The sequence below is a fragment of the Apostichopus japonicus genome, chromosome 7, assembly GCF_037975245.1.
Source record: "Apostichopus japonicus isolate 1M-3 chromosome 7, ASM3797524v1, whole genome shotgun sequence".
Taxonomy (NCBI): Eukaryota; Metazoa; Echinodermata; class Holothuroidea; order Aspidochirotida; family Stichopodidae; genus Apostichopus; species Apostichopus japonicus.
The window spans coordinates 11,251,238-11,271,628 of NC_092567.1; the positions used below are offsets into that span (position 1 = coordinate 11,251,238).

Genomic DNA, 20,391 nt, shown 5'->3' on the forward strand with positions numbered 1-20,391 from the left:
ATTAGAAATTGACCGGCTGTTCCAGGTCTTCTATATAACCAAATTTAAAATCATCAACAACATCATCATCATCATCATCATCATCATCATCATCATCATCATCATCATCATCATCATCATCATCATCATCATCATCATCATCATCATCATCATCATCATCATCATCATCATCATCATCATCAAATAAATCGTTATACAAGATATAGCAGATACGGAAGCGTAGAAGGGACATTGCATTGACGAGTTACCAACTTGACAAAACGACAATTTTCTGCAAATTGACGAGTTGTCGAGATGGTAACGTGACAAAATTCAGAAAATTGACGTTTCGACGAGATAACGGATCTCGTCAATGCAACAATTTTCTGCAAATTGACGAGTTGCACACTTACTACGTATACCATCTCGACAAGATGACAAAATTCAGAAAATTGACGTTTTGACGAGATCCTTTATCTCGTCAACTGGTCAATTTTCTGAATTTTGTCATCTTGTCGAGATGGTAGTAAGTGTGCAACTCGTCAATTTGCAGAAAATTGTCGTTTTGTCAAGTTGGTAACTCGTCAATGCAATGTCCCTTCTACGCTTCCGTAAGCAGACTAAAAAATTAGTTTTCGAACAATAAAAGGAGTCGGTTAAAAAGTGATGTGTATTTTCTTTGAAAACATATGGTAGTTTTCAAGAAGCCCATATAAATCTAAATTCGGTTAAACATCTTGAAAATTGTAGCCGAAAACAGTTATATTTAGTTCAAATTCATTTTCTATATTAAAAAATAAGATTTATAGGTCGATCAACAGAGTTTTTGTGTCGAAAAATACAGTTCACCAAAGAAAAACTAACTTTTTCGAATTATTGCACATACGGCTTGCCATCCCCGTCCACAGTATGCAAGACCCATTTCTCAGAAATGAAACCACGCGATTGCACTGGCCCGAACTTTTATAGCGTAGCATAACGTAGGTAAGGGGTCGTCTGTAATTTCTCAGCTAATAGTGAATCTGCTTCAATCAGCAAATATGGAAATTTTAGTGTCACAACGAGGTGGTCGAAAACTGATTTTTGAAGGTTATCGATACACACATCAGAAGACATTGGCAGATGGTAAAGACAGCTGGGAGTGTGTCTATCGGCGTAATCATCGCAACTGCAAAGCCAGACTAAAAACAACCGAGAATCATGTCGTCGATCGTGTTAATGATCATACCCATCCACCCGAACCAATGGAGATAGAGGCTGAAAAAGCACGCACTGCAATCAAACGACGTGCACGTGAAACCGAGGTAAGTTTCCAAGCTCATATGAAGCCACATTTAGGGACTGTAACTCGAGGGGGAGGCAGGGACGTAGCTAAGGTCTGATGATTTTTTTTTTGGGGGGGGGGTGTAGTGGCTGAAATTCCAAGTGGATGGGTTTTGGAGCCAGAGAATTCCGACTGCCGCCTGTATTCCCCCCCCCCCGTACTAATCGCCAACATTAACATGTTAAACGCGCGCATAGCGCGCGAAATCTGTTTTCGATCCATTTGTACCACTTCACCACACCTGTACCTGTACCTGTACCACACACCTGTACCACATATCCTGTACCACATATCTGTACCACACACCTGTACCACACACCTGTACCACACACCTGTACCACATTTGTACCACTTTACAAACTTATTAATAACTCTGGTTAAGCATGTAAGCAACTGAGTAAAGTTACCTGCTTGAAGGCTACATAGACTACTAAATACAAAAGCTATGTTAATGTAACAAAGGGGAAACATTTTCATTTTCAAAAAATTATATTCTACTACAAAGTAAGTTACCATAAATACAGTGCCTTTTACTAAAACGCTTAATAATATTTTCAGTGGGGGGGGGGGGGTGGGGATATTTATCACTCACATGACATTTTTTAAATTGTTCACTTCATTTCAACTAAGCATTCGGAATGAAGTGAACAATTAAACATTTTGCAGAAAAATATTGAGTTGACGAGATATGATAAGTTGAACTTACTTGAAGCTAGCGAACAGGCAGTATTCAAAATCATACGAAGATTTGTATAGTGGAGTATGGTGGAGTATAAGGATCGCGAGATACAATTTCTCAATGTGACAAGGAAAACGTACTAAAAATGACTGATTGAAGGTCAATTTTGACCGAAAATGTTAGGTTAACTCACAAATTACAAGAATATGTGAAAATGAGAGTGCGACAGTCGGAAAAATTAGAGTGCGACAGTCGGAAATTCCGAGTGTCGCACTCAAATTTTTCAACTATCGTCAGTTTAACCAAGATTGGGGGTGTGAGACATCTCCCACCCCCAAGCGACGTCCCTGGGGGATGGGGTATGCGGGGGAGACTAACAAATTTTCCAATTTCTGCAAATTGACCATTTGTAGCGATCTTTGATTTCATCAATTATTCAATTTGCTGCAAAGGACGAAATATTGAGATCGCAGACACGCGAACTTGAGGTATAAAATCACGGCAGTTTGTTACATTTCTGCGAAAAGTGAGTTCTATAGGAATGCACCTGATCATCGACTTACCACTCACTGCAGGCCTCGACAATTACGGTCGCCAACTCGCCAATGGCGATTATAATTTGCGACTGGCGAGCAAAATATGCACTACGCTCAACATTTTGGCGAGTGGCTCGTTCGTTTACTGACTTTATACGATAGGCTTACTATTAACTTGTGAATGGAACAATATAATGACCAATCTTTATCCGAAATCATAATATTCAATTTCTCACACCACTTTGAAAAGGCCTTATTCCTAACAACTGAATGATGAATGTAACAAATTATCATAAACATATCTACAAATACATATTTACAAAGATACCAAGCACCAAGACAATTTTTCCCAGTATTATTGTCAAACAGGCGTAAAAATTAGTAACTTTCAAAGCCACAGTGTGACTAAAAATATCAGTCATTCTAAAACCACCCTCTGCATAATCATGAATAACCTGTTGTCTACTAACACGATCAGGTTTATTCTTCCAAATAAACTTGAAAAATAAAGAATTCAAATCTTTCAAGGGGTCATCCGACAAATTAGGTAATGTTAACAAATAATAATTCAAATGAGGTAAGATAATTGATTTAAAAACCGTTACACGACCCAACGTAGTTAGAATACGCTTTGACCAAATGTTTATCAGATGCCTAATTTTATTTTCTGCCTTTGCGTAATTTACTGAAATCAATCTTTCAAGATCAGTATTAAAGATAATTCCAAGTATAGTAAAATCCTCACCCTGGTTCCAAACAATGTTCCTCTCTTTACAATAAAGATCAGAAGACCCTTTCAAAGTACCAATTCCAACCAAAATAGATTTATCCAAATTCATTGTTAGGCCAGAAGAACTACCAAAAAAATCAAGTCCATTTACAAGATTTTATAGGAAATCATAGTACCATAAATTAAAACGTTGTATCGTCCGCATATTGAGTCATTTTATATTATAACCCCCAAAGTCAAGACCACGAATAGACACATCGTTATTAATATAAATATTCAAAAGCTGAGCAACGAGGTTAAAGAGGCAGGGTCACCCTGTCTACATACTCTGTCGATTGGAAAATAATTACAAAATGTACCATTTACCAAAACGGCTGAAGTCATTTTATTATAGAATGTATGAAATCACCTTAAAAAAAGAAGCACCAAAATTCAATAAATGTAAAGCTTTTTCAATAATACTAAAAGCCACCGGATCAAGAGCTTTTTCAAAGTCGATTGCAAAAAAGTCCTGGATGATGCACTTTTTCAAGATTAAAGCAGCATTTTGCGTTGGGTCGCTTTTTTCCACCTTTTTAACATGTGCATCGATCAATCATAAAACAGCAAAAAGATACCATCCAAGTTTCACCCTGCCAAGAGCGTTAATTAGCGAGTAATTAACGATTTATATCGATAACGAGTTAAAGTGTCCTCGACAAAGTTTTCATATCTCCAAATCCACTAGTTTGAATTCCACCAATCAGTGAATAGTATGTTTATTCATGAGCAGTTTGCGTTTGGTCGCCGTTTTCTACTTTTTTGACATGTCCATCGAGTTTTTTACATACATCAAATCACAAAATAGCAAATTAAGATATTAGCCAAGTTTTTTCCCTGCCAAAAACGTTAATTAGCGAATATTCCACATACAAAATTAAATCGCATTCAGTTCCCAAACCCACTAGTTTGAATTCAACCAATCAGAGATGCAGGTTTAGTTATGAGCCGTTGCTAAAAATAGATTCAAGACTTTGCGTTGGTACAACTCCCTGGTACAACTGCCATATAGACTGTACACAAATCAAGCGTGGTGTTATATTACGTATCTGTCAATGACGTTCGTAGTGTTTAAATATTCATATTATGGGCGAGGTTTATTGGGTTCCCAACGGAAAATATCTTGGAGAACAACACAGTTGAAAGTTGCAATTTTTTCGACTTTTATGCCACCATTTGAAGTAAAATATAAATAGATAAGCTAGTTATGTGTGTCGTTATGGCATAGTGGAGTCAGTGAGGTTGAGAAATACCATAGTCGAGGACGCAAAATGCTGCTTTAAATTGTATCATAAATAGTACAGATACAATCACCTATATATTTACAGAGTTAATTCGATTAGTAATGCAAGCTGACGCAATTTTATAAGAAACATTAAGTACAGTTATAGGTCTCCAATTACTCAACAGATTCCTAGGCTTATCACCCTTTGGTATAATTGAAATTACCCCAGGCCTGCTACTCAGTGACCTACCTAAAGCTACTACATTTGTCATCTCGAAAATGTGTTATCTGGGCTTGATAATTAAGCGAGTCGCCCTGGCCGAGGTATATCATCCAATTTACATATAGTTTGACCAATTTAACAGCACCCGCTCTATCCGACTGATATGCAATTGTCCTTGCACAATAATGTACCAAAGAACTGCAGTGCACTATGCCCTCGGATGAAAAAGTGGTAGAGCCTGTCACATTCCTCCTCTGCGAGATCGACATGGAGGGGCAGGGTTGCAGCCCCGATCCGTACGATCATGGAACCGAACCCTCTTCCGAAAAATGCCATGGTCGAGTTGAATGTTTAGTGTTTCATGACAATAGAATAACTTATTAATATTTCATCCACAGGATCGGACAAGACAAATAGTTGCAAGAGGCGTCAACGACCTTTCGGGCCCAGCAGCAGCACTTATGCCCTCAGTCCAGACAATTAGTCGCGATATTCGCCGTCAGCGGCAACATGATGCACCACTGGTGCCTGGTCGCAACGATCGGAATTTTGTCATTCCGCACGACTTCACCATTATAAATGGTATGCCATTCCTTCGATATGACAACGAACGTAATGACAGGATGCTCATCTTTGGTTCAGAAGCAAGTTTGGGCTTTCTCGCACAGAGTCAACATTGGTTTATGGATGGTACATTTCAAACTTCGCCTCCACAGTTCGCACAGTTGTATACCATACACGGACTTGGTGGTGGGAGGAACGTTGTCGGAGCGTATGCCCTGCTCCCGAATAAACGGCAAGATACGTATGTTGAGATGCTTCTTCAACTTCAGCAGATGACGAACGACGCCTCACCAACTAGTGTTTTGACAGACTTTGAATTAGGAGCTATTGGTGCAGTGCGCACTGTACATCCAAATGCTGCTCGGAAAGGATGTCTCTTCCATCTATCTCAATCTGTGTACCGACGAGTACAGGCATCTGGTTTACAGGAGGCATATCTAAACGACGACGCATTCCGATCTAGTGTTCGTATGCTTCCAGCTCTTGCGTTTGTGCCCCTCCCTGACGTGGAAAACGCTTTTCTGGCTGTCTCCGCAATTTGGGGAGCTCGTGGGAGAGAGATTGTCGACTACTTCGAAAGTACATATATCGGACAAATGCGAGCTGGTAGGAGAGAGGACCCATTGTTTAGCAATGAAGTTTGGAATGTTTCCGACAGAATGGAAAACGACCTTCCGAGGACAAATAATGCACTAGAGGGGTGGCACAACGCATTTTCGCAATCCATTACATGCCCGCGTCCATCGGTATGGACACTCATTCAAGCCCTAAAGCGGGAAAACGCCATGGCAGCCTTGTCGATAGCCCAGATAGAAGCTGGACAACCGCCTGCACCACAGAAGCGAGTCTATCGAAGGATCAATGACAACTTGCGCACTGTATTCCAGGATTACCAGAACCGCAATACAATCGACTTCCTTCGGGCCATTTCATATAACTTGTGGCATTGAGAATGGTTGAGGTAAAGTCTGCAGGTGCCGCAGTATTGGACACATTCAGTCATAGGCGTAGGAGCCTATTTTTTTTTTTTTTTTGGGGGGGGGGGGCTGTAACGACTTGCCCGAAAAACATAGGCAAAATTTTTCGCGCGCTCCGCGCGCGCTCAACATCTTAATGTGCATATCATATAGGCATTCATCAGTTATTACATCACATGCAAATAACCGATAAATGCCCGTATTAAATGCACATTACGATGGTGAACGCGCGTGTATAGCGCGCAGAAAATTTTGGTAACATTTTCCGTCTTATTACCCTTCCATATTGGTTATAATTATTGGGGAAGTTGTTACAATAAGAACGATAATAATAATATCAGTTTAACCATTAAAAAACACATTGCAAATTATTCTTCTTTCAGTAGGTGCCCGAAAAATTCTCAGCATATTGCCAGAATTTTCACCAAAAATTTTGGTTGGGGCTGCAGCCCCCCAGCCCCCCCCCCCCCCCCGCCTCCTACGACTATGCATTCAGTCAGCAATCTGTTTTGGTCAATGTTTCAAAACTATTCGCATTTCATTATTTTGTTACTATTCATCATATTCCAGTTATATATCATTGTCAGTAAAAGGCGCCTAAAAACGGGTTATCCATGTTTAGCGTATATCGTCAAATTCTATTCAGTTTTTTGGTTCTTTGTCGAATGAACGGACCTATACAGCCGTGATGGCGTGTGTACGACTGTATGTGTTTATGTGTATTTTAACCATACATACTCAGAAACTATAAGTGTGATCATTTTAAAAATTGGTAGGTTGAAGCCCCACGGTATCCAGTCAAAACGTCCCTTTACTAAAACCTCCCCGCTTTTTTAAGACCAAAACGTCCCCGCAGTCAAAACGTCCCCGCTTTTTATAATCAGTTGGAATGCAAGTGTTGATGCTTTTAGTTCAAATATAAGAGTAAGGATAAGTATACTTTAGGTTGGAAACACAGTTTTTAGGGAAGTGCCGGGTATGAGGGCGGAAATAATTTTGAGTATAATTTTCTGAGAAATAATATAAAAGTAAAAAGGAATTCAAGAGGGCTGTAGGGTTATAGCATTTTTTTAAACACGAGTTGGTTTCTGAATGAATATATACGATATTGAGGGAAGGGAATATAAAAAAGTTTTGTTTTGTTTACGTACAACAAGTTACTTTTGGAATCGGTGCGAGACGGGCTGGATGAAAGTGATATATATTTTCCTACAGCACATACGCTATTTTCTTTTTCTGAAGATACTTTATATTTTCTTATTTTCGTGATTCTTTGCCTTTTTTCTATAGACCCTTTTCCAGAATTAATTCTGCTTTTTTCCTTAATTCGTTAATTCACTGAAAAAAATATAGGGTATACTTTTTCCTACCAAAAATAATTAAACGATATAGTCCTTCATGATTTATTTAGCGCCTGTAATCCAACTTGCATGCCGATAACTTTGCCAAATTATAACTTAACAAACTCAGAATTGGTAAGTGAGATCATTCTCAGACTTAGTATTTGCAGATTCCTCTTAGGCAATTGATGAACCCTATTTCTTTTGTTGAATCTCATTCACAGTGAATTCCTTCAATATAAATATATGCTTTACCAGTAATATTGGTAAGTGACCTGGTTAGAAACCCTTATCAAAAGTTGAATATTTTGCTATAATGTCTTGGCAAAGAGATGTTGTCATTTATTTTCTTCGTAACTTAACAAGATCAACTTTTCCGCTTTCGATAATTTCAAGCTCATAATTCTTGCTGATTATTTCTACATTTCATTCTCAGTTTCAAAATTAATAAATCGTTAGAATATTATTCAGTAATCCAAAATGTTTCAGAGCATGGGCTAACAGAAGTTCAAACATTTAGTCATTCAAAACTCTGTATTGTTTTTCTTCCACGTTGACTTATATGAATAAACGCTTGTAAAAACCAAAGCAAATTGTTCTGTTGGTATTCGTGTAATGAATTCCTAACATAAAAGATAAGTACATAACCTCACCAATAACTTGATGAATAACTCTTCATTCGAACTGCTTAAATATCAGATGTGGGAATCCAACAAAGTAACTCATCTGGAGCGCGGAGGCATGATGTCCATATAATTATCACGCATTAAATATATACACAAGAATTTTCTTTGATAGGTGTCAAAACGCGTGTATATGAAGGGACCGCGTCCGAGGGGCCCCGACGAAACGCGTCAAAACAAAAATGGCAGTGGCTATTCTTGCGACCAGAGTAACAATTATTGATAAACTATGCTTACAACATCGGCGAATTTCCGGTTACGCATGCGCAGTAAATTAAATGAAGCAACTGCGCATGCGTAACCTGAAATTATTGTTACTCCTGGTTGTAAAATAGCCACTTTGAACAAAAATACGCTTGAAATTAAAACTCCCCCTAGGAAATGAACGTTTTGACAATGCGAGATGATATCCAATGGATTAAATCTATATGAGAGTTGCTCTTGGTAGTTTTTGCAGCGGATAAAACAGAATGTAGTGCAGATGAGTTGTAATATAGAGTTGCATGCATCTAGCAGAAAATTCTTGCTTCCAGGGTGAAGTCCTTCTACTAAAATGGCTGCACATGGTATGTATCCACAAAATTGAGTAATGTGTTTTCTCCAGACTGTCTCTTGACAAAACAAAAACATCTATTAGGGTACGGTAGTGAAGGTATTTCAACAACAGGTGAGCTTGCCTGATTAATTCTGTTGAGTCACAATGTTGAATAGGCTGACCAGCGGTGTTCAAAAGAGTGGCTAATGCTTTTGGTTTATATATGATCACAGGATTGTGGTTTCGATTCAAGCTCTGACCCTTACGTTGTGTCTTTGGGCAAGGCACTTTTATCTCGATTGCCCCTCTCCATCCAGGTGTATAAATGTGTACCTGTGAGGTAAATAAGGTGTGTTCGCTGGATTCTCGGCAGCCAGCCTGATGACCAGTGATTCAAAATGCTTTGATATAGCTGTGCCATATAAAGCGCTATACAAAAACTAACATAACATAACAAATCATCAATTAAAATTACTCAGAAGGAAACTGGAAAATGGTAAGTCGCAATAAGCAGGAATTGTTCGGAGATTAATAATACAGAATAGTTTCACTATAACAAATACTAAATTAAGTACCAGCAGTGAGAATGCCCAACCCAACCCGCGGGCCTCGGTCCATTGTCAAACCCTATCCAGGAGCTTTGGGGGCTTATATATGAAACACTCGAATCTTTTTTAAAAGTCGGGAGGTTAAAAGGGCCACGGCACACGACGACCCTATTGGTGCCAGTGTTACCGGCACCCTGACCCAATTGTAAGTATGCTCTCGGAGTTGCCCGGCGACCAGGGTATATGTTGAGGCCCGCGGGAAACTAACCTCGTAAAAAGACGGGCGTATCCGTCGCTGGCATATGTCAAGGGGCATATTCGTCCGGGGGTATTTATCCGGGGGGGGGTAATTGTCTTGGTGGTAGTTGTCCTGGGAGGTAGTTGTCCGGGTGGGTAGTTGTCCGGGTGGGTAGTTGTCCGGGGGGTTTATGTCCTCGGGGGTAATTGTCCGGGGGGTATCTGTCCGGGGGGTAGTTGTCCTGGGGGGTAGTTGTCCGGGATGGTATTTGTCCGGGGGGTATCTGTCCGGGTGGTATCTGTCCGGGGGGTTATTGTCTGGGGGGTTATCGTCCGGGGGGTATTTGTCTGGGGGGTATTTGTCCGGTCACGGTTGCATATGCTACATTCATACAATTTGATATATCTCAGAGAAATATGATTGTACACTATTGTGGTTTTCTCATATTGTTCCAGAAAGATTTTTTTACCATTTCCAACAGCATAGATTAAAGTGATGTATATTAAATGTAAAGTAGAATTTTTTTTTTGCAACTCTTAGGGTCCCCATAATGTGTGTGAGAATTTAATGAAGTCTAATATTAATTTTTGACCATCTATATTTCCACCGTTTCAAAGTTTCCATGTCATTCCAAATTGGTAAACTGCTTAGACTCAAATACATCAGTGTAGAAAATTACCTTGTACAACTTTTACAAGTTCCACCCATATGTGGATCCATCATGTGGTGCAGTTAGGGGTGCGGGGGTTGCTGTAGAGGGCAACTGGGAATGCAGGTACATAGGTTTGAGATCTCATTAATATCAAATATTTGAAAGCATAGGATTTTATGTGTATTCATCCTTGTTGAATGGGATGGAGGGTGGGGAGGGGGTGGGTCCAAGGGGCTTGGCAGGAGACTATTTGATTTTATCCCTGCTAAATAAAGTTTGATATGTCTTGAAAATTACAGATTGTACACTATCTAGCTCATTGCATGGGGCAGTTGGTGTCGGTTACTATGGAATCAGGTACCGTATACAGGGTTAGACCTCCATAATGCCCTAATATTGTGATATTATGTCTAAATTATGTTTTCATATCATTCCACTAGTTGAGTGGGAATGAGGGGTGGAGATGATTGGAAAGCGCTATTGAGAAAATACACTGTTGCATATGCTACATTCATACAATTTGATATATCTCAGAGAAAATAGGGTTGTACACTGTTAGGGTTTTCTCCTATTGTTTGAGGAAGATTTTTTTAGCATTTCCAACAGCATAGATTAAGGTATATTAAATGATAGTTAATTTTATGTTTGTTTTCAACTTTTAGGGTCCCATTTATGTATGTGAGAATTTAATGAACATCTACCATTAGTTTTTGACCATCTTATTTCCACCATTTCAAGGTTTCCATGCCATCCCAAATTGGGAAACTGCTCAATCTCAAATATATCAGTGTAAAAAATTACTTTCTCCAACTTTTACATTCACCACCAATATGTAGAACCATCATGTGGAGCAGATAGGGGGGAGGGGAGGGGAGGGGGGTAGCAACTGGGAAAGCAGGTTAGAGCTCTCATTAGGATCAAATATTTGAAAGCATAGGATTTTATGTGAATTCGTCCTTGTTGAATGGGATGGAGAATCGGTGGGGGGGGGGGGGGATGGATCCAAGTGACTTGGCTGCCCTGTTGAACATAATTTGCTTTTATCCCTGCTATATAAAGGTTGATATGTCTTGAAAATAACAGATTGTACACTATCTAGCTCATTGCATGGGGAAGTTCAAGGTGTCGGTTACTATGGAATCAGGTACCGTATACAGGGTTAGACCTCCATTATGCCCTAATATTGTGATATTATGTCTAAATAATGTTTTCATATCATTCCACTAGTTGAGTGGGAATGAGGGGTGGGGATGATTGGAAAGCCCTATTGAGAAAATACACTGTTGCATATGCTACATTCATACAATTTGATATATCTCAGAGAAATATGGTTGTACACTGTTGTGGTTTTCTCATATTGTTCCAGAAAGATTTTTTTACCATTTCCAACAGCACAGATTAAGGTGCATTAAAGATAGGTAATTTTATTTTTGTTTTCAACTTGTAGGGTCCCATTATGTATGTGAGAATTTAATGAACATCTACCATTAATTTTTGACCATCTTATTTCCACCATTTCAAGGTTTCCATGTCATCCCAAATTGGTAAACTGCTTAGACTCAAATACATCAGTGTAGAAAATTACCTTGTACAACTTTTACAGGCTCCACCAATATATGGAACCATCATGTGGAGCAGAAAGGGGAGGGGACGGGGGTAGCAACTGGGAAAGCAGGTTAGAGCTCTCATTAAGATCAAATATTTGAAAGCATAGGATTTTATGTGAATTCATCCTTGTTGAATGGGATGGAGGGTCGGTGGGGGGGGGGGATCCAAGTGACTTGGCTGCCCTCTTGGACATAATTTGCTTTTATCCCTGCTACATAAAGTTTGATATGTCTTGAAAATTACAGATTGTACACTATCTAGCTCATTGCATGGGGCAGTTCAAGGTGTCGGTTACTATGGAATCAGGTACCGTATACAGGGTTAGACCTCCATGATGCCCTAATATTGTGATATTATGTCTAAATAATGTTTTCATATCATTCCATTAGTTGAGTGGGAATGAGGGGTGGAGATGATTGGAAAGCGCTATTGAGAAAATGCACTGTTGCATATGCTACATTCATACAATTTGATATATCTCAGAGAAAATAGGGTTGTACACTGTTAGGGTTTTCTCCTATTGTTTGAGGAAGATTTTTTTACCATTTCCAACAGCATAGATTAAGGTATATTAAATGATAGTTAATTTTATTTTTGTTTTCAACTTTTAGCTAGGGTCCCATTTATGTAAGTGAGAATTTAATGAACATCGCTACCATTAATTTTTGACCATCTTATTTCCACCATTTCAAGGTTTCCATGCCATCCCAAATTGGGAAACTGCTCAATCTCAAATATATCAGTGTAGAAAATTACTTTCTCCAACTTTTACATTCACCACAAATATGTAGAACCATCATGTGGAGCAGAAAGGGGGGAGGGGAGGGGAGGGGGGTAGCAACTGGGAAAGCAGGTTAGAGCTCTCATTAGGATCAAATATTTTAGAGCATAGGATTTTATGTGAATTCATCCTTGTTGAATGGGATGGAGGGTCGGTGGGGGGGGGGGGGGGGGATGGATCCAAGTGACTTGGCTGCCCTGTTGAACATAATTTGCTTTTATCCCTGCTATATAAAGGTTGATATGTCTTGAAAATAACAGATTGTACACTATCTAGCTCATTGCATGGGGAAGTTCAAGGTGTCGGTTACTATGGAATCAGGTACCGTATACAGGGGTAGACCTCCATTATGCCCATAATGCCCTAATATTGTGATATTATGTCTAAATAATGTTTTCATATCATTCCACTAGTTGAGTGGGAATGAGGGGTGGAGATGATTGGAAAGCGCTATTACGAAAATAGTACCGTTCACAGGGTTAGACCATGCATACAAACCTTCTCTACATTTGGGGGACCATTACGTTGGCACATTTTGAACAGTACATTGGGGGACTGATTTGTGTCCTCTCAATAAATGTGGGACTTTCTGTCACACACCTTCAAAATACAAGTTCTATGATAGTGATGAAATGGAAACTGACCAGGCAGTTCTATTTTCCACATGTATATTCTTATCATTTATATCTGAATTTAACATAATAAAATTATACATTATAAAAAGTACATCAAAAGTGAGTCCGGTACCCCGAATATTGTGTGTTTCCTTATTTCAGATATTACTGTTCCATTGTGGTATAAGCCAGTAAAATTCTTTCTTATAATTCACTCCTCAAACAAAATCAATATTAATAGAATATGAAAACTTGAATAAATTGAAATTGACTGTGAATATTACCAACTAACTAACAGTGCAAACAATTGCATACCTCAATATTCTCATGCCAAATTAATATACTGAAATTGACTGTGAATATATGCATGTGATTTACTATGTGTACATATGCTTACCTCGATAAGGCGAACTTGGTCCAAATACTTTTGTGTGTTACTGTAGTATAACCATTTTAATCGATGATAACATACACATTTCAGACAAAAAACAGTGCACCTTATATAACTCTTGATATACAGTACAGTGTGTGGGGGTACTGCATTTTATTTTGGAGTACTGTTTTAACTTTGGTGTCCTTGTATGTGATAATGACTGAAGAAATTCGGGCAAAAGTCCTGAACAATTCAGACAGCCTAAGAGGAGAAAAAAAATATATATATATATATTTTTTTTCTCCTCTTAGACTGCCCGAATTTTTCAGGACTTTTGCCCGAATTTCTTGTCCTCTGGAAATTTGGGGGGGCAGTCTGCCCCCCTGCCCCCCCCCGCCTCGTACGCCTATGCCCGACGACTAAGTCGAGTTCAAGACCAGCCACAATTGGTTTCATAACACAAATTTACAATTGTTTAAGGCGTCCATACATACACACGCGCCATGATATACTATATATAGCATATATATATATATAAATATATATAGATATATATATATATATATATATATATATATATATATATAAACATTAGTGAGAGAGGAAAATGGAAACGTCAAAAATGGAGTTGTTGGTGTAAGGGGTAGGCTGAGGCGGACGCCCCTTCTCGATCTGTCACTGACTACCGTGTGTATATAATAGGGATCAGTGCTGTAATTATGTCACTGTTCCTCTTTCTCTTCCCGGTGTCTTGGGGTTTTTCTTCTGTTCCCTCCTTTTTCTCCTTTCTCTCTTTCTTCTTTTTCTTTTCCCTTCCTTCCTCTCCTTCCTCCTCTTTTTCCCCCTTTTTTTTTCCTTTTTTCTTCTCTCTTTTTTTCTCTCTTCTTTTTCTTACCTGGGGGGCGCGTGCTCCCACACCCCCCTCCTGGATACGCGCCTGGTATGTCAATTGCCCACGATTTGATACTGAGAGCCTACCATAAAGACCTAGCTAGCTCAGTTATACTTTACAACAGAGGTCATAAATATTTCATCAGCTGTTTTTATTTTCAAGGAGAGTAGAGTGGATTGTAAATGGACTATGTATGTACCCAAAGCCTATAGTTTTACTGTAAGATGACTGCCAGGCTTTGGTTTCTGAGGTTAGCTTGAGAGACAGATAGGTTAGGGGTATGATAAATAGTACAGTAGAAGCCAAAGTAGCTCACTGATAATGTGATGTGATGTGAAAAGTGGATTTGGTCACTCAAGGCTGCATAAGACCCACTAGTAGCAGCTCCTTATGACCAAGTTTCAATAATGTACAATGTATGATGAGAGGGAAGGGGGAAAGGAACCTGATGATGAAACCTATTCAACCATACTCTTGTCCTTTATATTCATTTTTTTTTGTAATCTCATGAACAGGCATTTTGGTTAATGGTTTGTCTGAACTACTGTAACTGAACTAACTGAATCAGCTGCGTGGTGACTAAACAGCCCCTTCCAGACAAGGAACATTGCAACTTTTTCTCTTCTTATAACTTCCTTTTGCCACAGTTTGGTCCATGTGCAAGATAAGGTGTCACCTGTATTGGGGGTCTTTCAGGGAATTCTGGGGTCCAAACCCGACAACTGAAGTTGAGGTGACAAACTACAGGATAAAGCTTGCTTAACTGGTATAACACACAATATGGTCATAGAGGCTCCCATACTATGTCTAGTTTGCTTAGTACATAATTACATACAGTTTGCTTAGCCTGGGAAGTTGCTACAGACTTGCTTGGCACATTCACCAGCTAAAACTTATAAAAAAAATGTGTTAATCCTGCATTTTTTGCTTCTGCTCAAAGCTAAGCTGGTTGACTATAGGCCTAGAGCTACTACAATCCCTATTCCTTGGAAATTTAAACAAAATGAAATGTTCATGGTCCATTAACTTAATTTCAACATTTCATCCCTGCAATACATGTTCACCTGTTACAACATAGCCACACTGCAAGCATAGGCTATACACATGCATATGATGACTTAACACATTGTTATTGTTTGCACTGTGTGAATATAAACTGTATGAAAAGGCCTGAAGTAGCTGATGGTCACTGAGTGTGTTGTGAGTATGGCCAAGGTCATACTAATGCAGAGGTGTTATTACCTTGGAGGTCAGTTAAGTGATCAGCTGAAAGAGGGCAAAGATTCTACAGGGATATGTTCTCTGTGCTACATATGGCATGGAGAGAAACCTATTTGTGTTCGAAGACATACACCCATAGCTCCCAACTCTTGAGAAGGCAAATGCGGGTCCATGCCATGAATCGCCGTTCTGGGGGAGGGTTATAAGGGGAGGGGGTGTCCCCCCTTTTGAATTCTTTTGTCACCCAATATTTTCTGAGAAATATGCATTTTTTTTGTGTGTAACATCAATAAATTGAATAGTAAGGGATAATTCATTCTTCCCATGGCATGAAAATGTTCGCTGCTCACCCCAATGAAAAGAAATATAGGCTAATTTGTGGTTCAAATGATGCTGTAAAGGAGGTTTTATACTCTATTATGCTGGTGACATCCCTATGTTCCGACGTCTCTATGTTCCGACAAATTGTTTGGACTCTAATTTTTTTGACCCAAATTTTTTCGGACCCAATTTTTTTTTGGAGACTCAATATTTTTGGTCCCCCATTTTTCGGACCAAATTTTTTTGGGGACTTAATTTTTTGGGCCCCAAATTTTTTGGGACCCAATTTTTATTGGGGGGGACTCAATTTTTTTTGGACCAACATTTTTTCTGACCTACCTTTTTGGGGACACAATTTTTTGGACGCACCAAATTTTTTTCAGGAAAAAAAGGGCCCAAAGTTTGTTATGACCCAAATAGTGCTTGTGACCGAAAATTGCTTGTGACCCGAAATTTAATTGTTTGTACTCAAAGTTTTTGGGACCAAAATCAGTTTGGTCAAAAAAAATTTTGGTCTGAAATAAGTTGGTCCGAAAACATGTTGGTGTCAAAAATTTTGGTCCAAAAAAAAATTGGTCATAAAAATATGTTGGTCTAAAATAATTTTGGTCCGAAAAAAGTTGGTCCGAAAACATGTTGGTCAACAATTTTGGTCCAAAAAAATTGAGTCCGAAAAAATTTGGGCAAAAAAAATTAGAGTCCAAAAAAATTGTCGGAACATAGAGACGTCGGAACATAGAGATGTCGGAACATAGAGACGTCGGAACCTAGAGACGTCGGAACATAGAGATGTAACCATTATGCTAAATGCTAAAGAAATGATGGTTGCTAAGTCAAAATTTGATGCATTTTTTTTTGTATACTTGACAATGACAATGCGGGTTTTTCGGACGCTTGCGCGGGTCAGCGGGTTTGGATGTTAGAATGCGGGTCCAACCCGCGAAATGAGGGTCAGTTGGGAGCTCTGTACACCTACCCTGAATGCACTCAAATGGACTGTTTTAGTCACTATGACAGCATCGATCTTCACAAATGCAATTATTACTGCTCACTTAAGCCAAGTAGGGTGCACACAAATCATTCCTACGCCCATTTATGAGATATGTGCAACTATAATTCAAAGAGTATAATTCAAAGATAGCATGGAATTAGCCGCGCATTTAGCTCACTGATATAGACCACCTCATCCCATGTTTTCCCAAGTATTGACCTTAACTTTTCAGTATTTTGCAAGGTATACCAAGTTTGTGTAATGCCAATTTAAGACCAGTTTCCTACTCACGCATTGAAAAGACTAGCTAGGTACCCTCAACGTTTTCTTTTTCCGAATTTCCATCAGTGTTTTCCAATAGTGGATGAGATAACTTTGTATATACTTTGATGCACCCTGCACACATTACTCAACAGTGTAACTGGTTCTAATACTAATGTGTGTTTCTGTAATATACATGCATTGCTTCAATACAATGAATTTCAAACATAACTCTCAAATGAACTGGTATATGATAAAAACAATTTCAGAAAGAAGTCAAAGATATGTGTACATGTTAACTTTTCAGTATTTTGCAAGGTATACCAAGTTTGTTGTAATGCCAATTAAAGACCAGTTTCCTACTCACACATTGAAAAGACCAGCTAGGTAACCTCACCGTTTACTTTTTCAGAATTCCATCAGTGTTTTCCAAAAGGGATGAGATAACTTAGCATATACTTTAATGCACCCTTCATTATTCAAAATTATGATTGTACCTTTAAAATAGACACAGTAGTAATGCAGTTTATATAGGTTTCATGATATCTTGACAAAATAAGAAATTCATGTCAGTGATTAAAAATGTGAGCTGTCTGCACACATACCTCAATAGGGGGACTGGTTCTAATACTAATGTGTGTTTCTGTAATATGTATGCATTGCTTGAATACAATGATTTTCAAAAATAACTCTCAAATGTACTGGTATATGATAAAGACAATTTCATACTCATGTGTGTTTCTGTAATATGCATGCATTGCTTGAATACAATGAATTTCAAAATTAACTCTCAAATGTACTGGTATATGATAAAAACAATTTCAGAAAGAATTCAAAGATATGTGTACATGAGATAACTTTGTATATACTTTGATGCACCCTTCAATATGCAAAAGTTATTGTATCCTTAAATTAGATCCAGTAGTAATGTAGTTTTAAAAGCGTTCCTGTTCCCACAGACTTTTACCTCATATTTCAGACAAGAAACAGCACACCCTATATCAATCTTGATCTACAGTATAGTGTGTGGGGGCACTGATTTTTATATTGGAGTATTGTTTTAACTTTGGAGTGCTTTTATGTGAATATTGGAAGTGGCAACTCAAGGTAGTTTCTATGTCTGAACTTGAATATGTGTTTTTTATTGAAAACAAGTCTTTGAATTAATATTTTTCAGCCTTTACATCTTATCTCAGACAAGAAACTAGCCAACCTACATAAATCTTGGTAAACAGTATAGTGTGTGGGGGTACTAGCAATAGCTCTAACCTACATATAGCTGCTTTCCCAGTTTCCCCCTGCAGCAACCCCCCCCCCCCTTATTGCCCCACATGATGGCTACACCCACATATAGGTGGAGCCTGTAAAAGTTGGACAAGGTAATTTTCTACGCTGATGTATTTGGTCTGACCCTGTATACGGTACCTGATTCCATAGTAACCCACACCACTTGCCACATGCAATGATCTAGATAGAGTGATATTGTACAAACTGTAATTTTCAGGACATATCAAACTTTACGTAGCAGGTAGAAAAGCAAATAGACGACCAATAGGGCAGCCAACTCAGTTGGACACCCCCCCACCCCTCCCCGACCCTCCATCCTATTCAACAAGGATGAATACACATAAAATCCTATGCTTTCAAATATTTGATCCTAATGATAGCTCTAACCTACATATAGCTGCTTTCCCAGTTTCCCCTTCCAGCAACCCCCCCCCCCCACCTTCTGCCCCACATGATGGTTCCACATATGGGTGGAGCCTGTAAATGTTGGACAAGGTAATTTTCTACACTGATGTATTTGAGATTAAGCAGTTCACCAATTTGGAATGACATCGAAACTTTGAAAAGGTGGAAATAAGATGGTCAAAAACTAATATTAGACTGTTCATTAAATTCTCACACACATTATGGGGACCCTAATAGTTGGAAAAAAAAAACATTCTACCTTACATTTAATATACATCACCTTAATCTATGCTGTTGGAAATGGTAAAAAAAATCTTTCTCAAACAATAGGAGAAAGCCATAACAGTGTACATCCCTATTTTCTCTACAATATATCAAATTGTATGAATACAGCACATGCAACAGCATATATATTCTGATTAGGGCTTTCCAATCATCCCCACCCCTCATTCCCACTCAACTAGTGGAATGACATCATAACATTATTTATACATAATATCACATTATTAGGGCGTTATGGAGGTCTGACCCTGTATACAGTACCTGATTCCATAGTAACCCACACCACTTGCCCCATGCAATGATCTAGATAGAGTGATAGCTAGTGTACAAACTGTAATTTTCAGGACATATCAAACTTTACGTAGCAGGTAGAAAAGCAAATAGACCACCAATAGGGCAGCCAAGTCAATTGGACACCCCCACCCCTCCCCTACCCTCCATCCCATTCAACAAGGATGAATACACATAAAATCCTATGCTTTCAAATATTTGATCCTAATGATAGCTCTAACCTACATATAGCTGCTTTCCCAGTTTCCCCCTTCAGCAATCCCCCCCCCCCCCTTTTGCCCAACATTATGGTTCCACATATGGGTGGAGCCTGTAAAAGTTGGACAAGATCATTTTCTACACTGATGTATTTGAGATTAAGCAGTTCATCAATTTGCAATGACATCAAAACTTTGAAACGGTGAAAATAAGATGGTCAAAAATTAATATCAGAATGTTCATTAAATTCTCACACACATTATGGGGACCCTACTAGTTGGAAGAAAAACCTTCTACTTTACATTTAATATACATCACCTTAATCTATGCTGTTGGAAATGGTAAAAAAATCTTTCTCAAACTATAGGAGAAAGCCATAACAGTGTACATTCCTATTTTCTCTATGATATATCAAATTGTATGAATGCAGCACATGCAACAGCATATATATTCTGATTAGGGCTTTCCAATCATCCCCACCCCTCATTCCCACTCAACTAGTGAAATGACATCAAAACATTATTTATACATAATATCACATTATTAGGGCATTATGGAGGTCTGACCCTGTATACGGTACCTGATTCCATAGTA

At 38.7% G+C, this 20,391-nt stretch overlaps 2 protein-coding genes and 1 long non-coding RNA gene across 16 annotated transcripts in view; 2 read left to right on the forward strand and 1 right to left on the reverse strand.

Annotated features, from left to right (window-relative positions):
- The window catches only part of LOC139970059 (uncharacterized), a 351,315-nt gene that overhangs the window by 238,072 nt on the left and 92,852 nt on the right, over window positions 1-20,391 (forward strand). The window lies entirely within an intron of this gene.
- Window positions 1-20,391, reverse strand: part of LOC139970094 (uncharacterized) — a 379,126-nt gene that overhangs the window by 201,885 nt on the left and 156,850 nt on the right. The window lies entirely within an intron of this gene.
- Window positions 483-9,705, forward strand: LOC139969363 (uncharacterized). Its single transcript, XM_071974247.1, has 2 exons — window positions 483-1,283; window positions 5,134-9,705. Exons 1-2 carry the CDS (start codon window positions 1,020-1,022, stop codon window positions 6,247-6,249), a joined length of 1,380 nt encoding a protein of 459 aa, XP_071830348.1. The 5' UTR covers window positions 483-1,019; the 3' UTR covers window positions 6,250-9,705.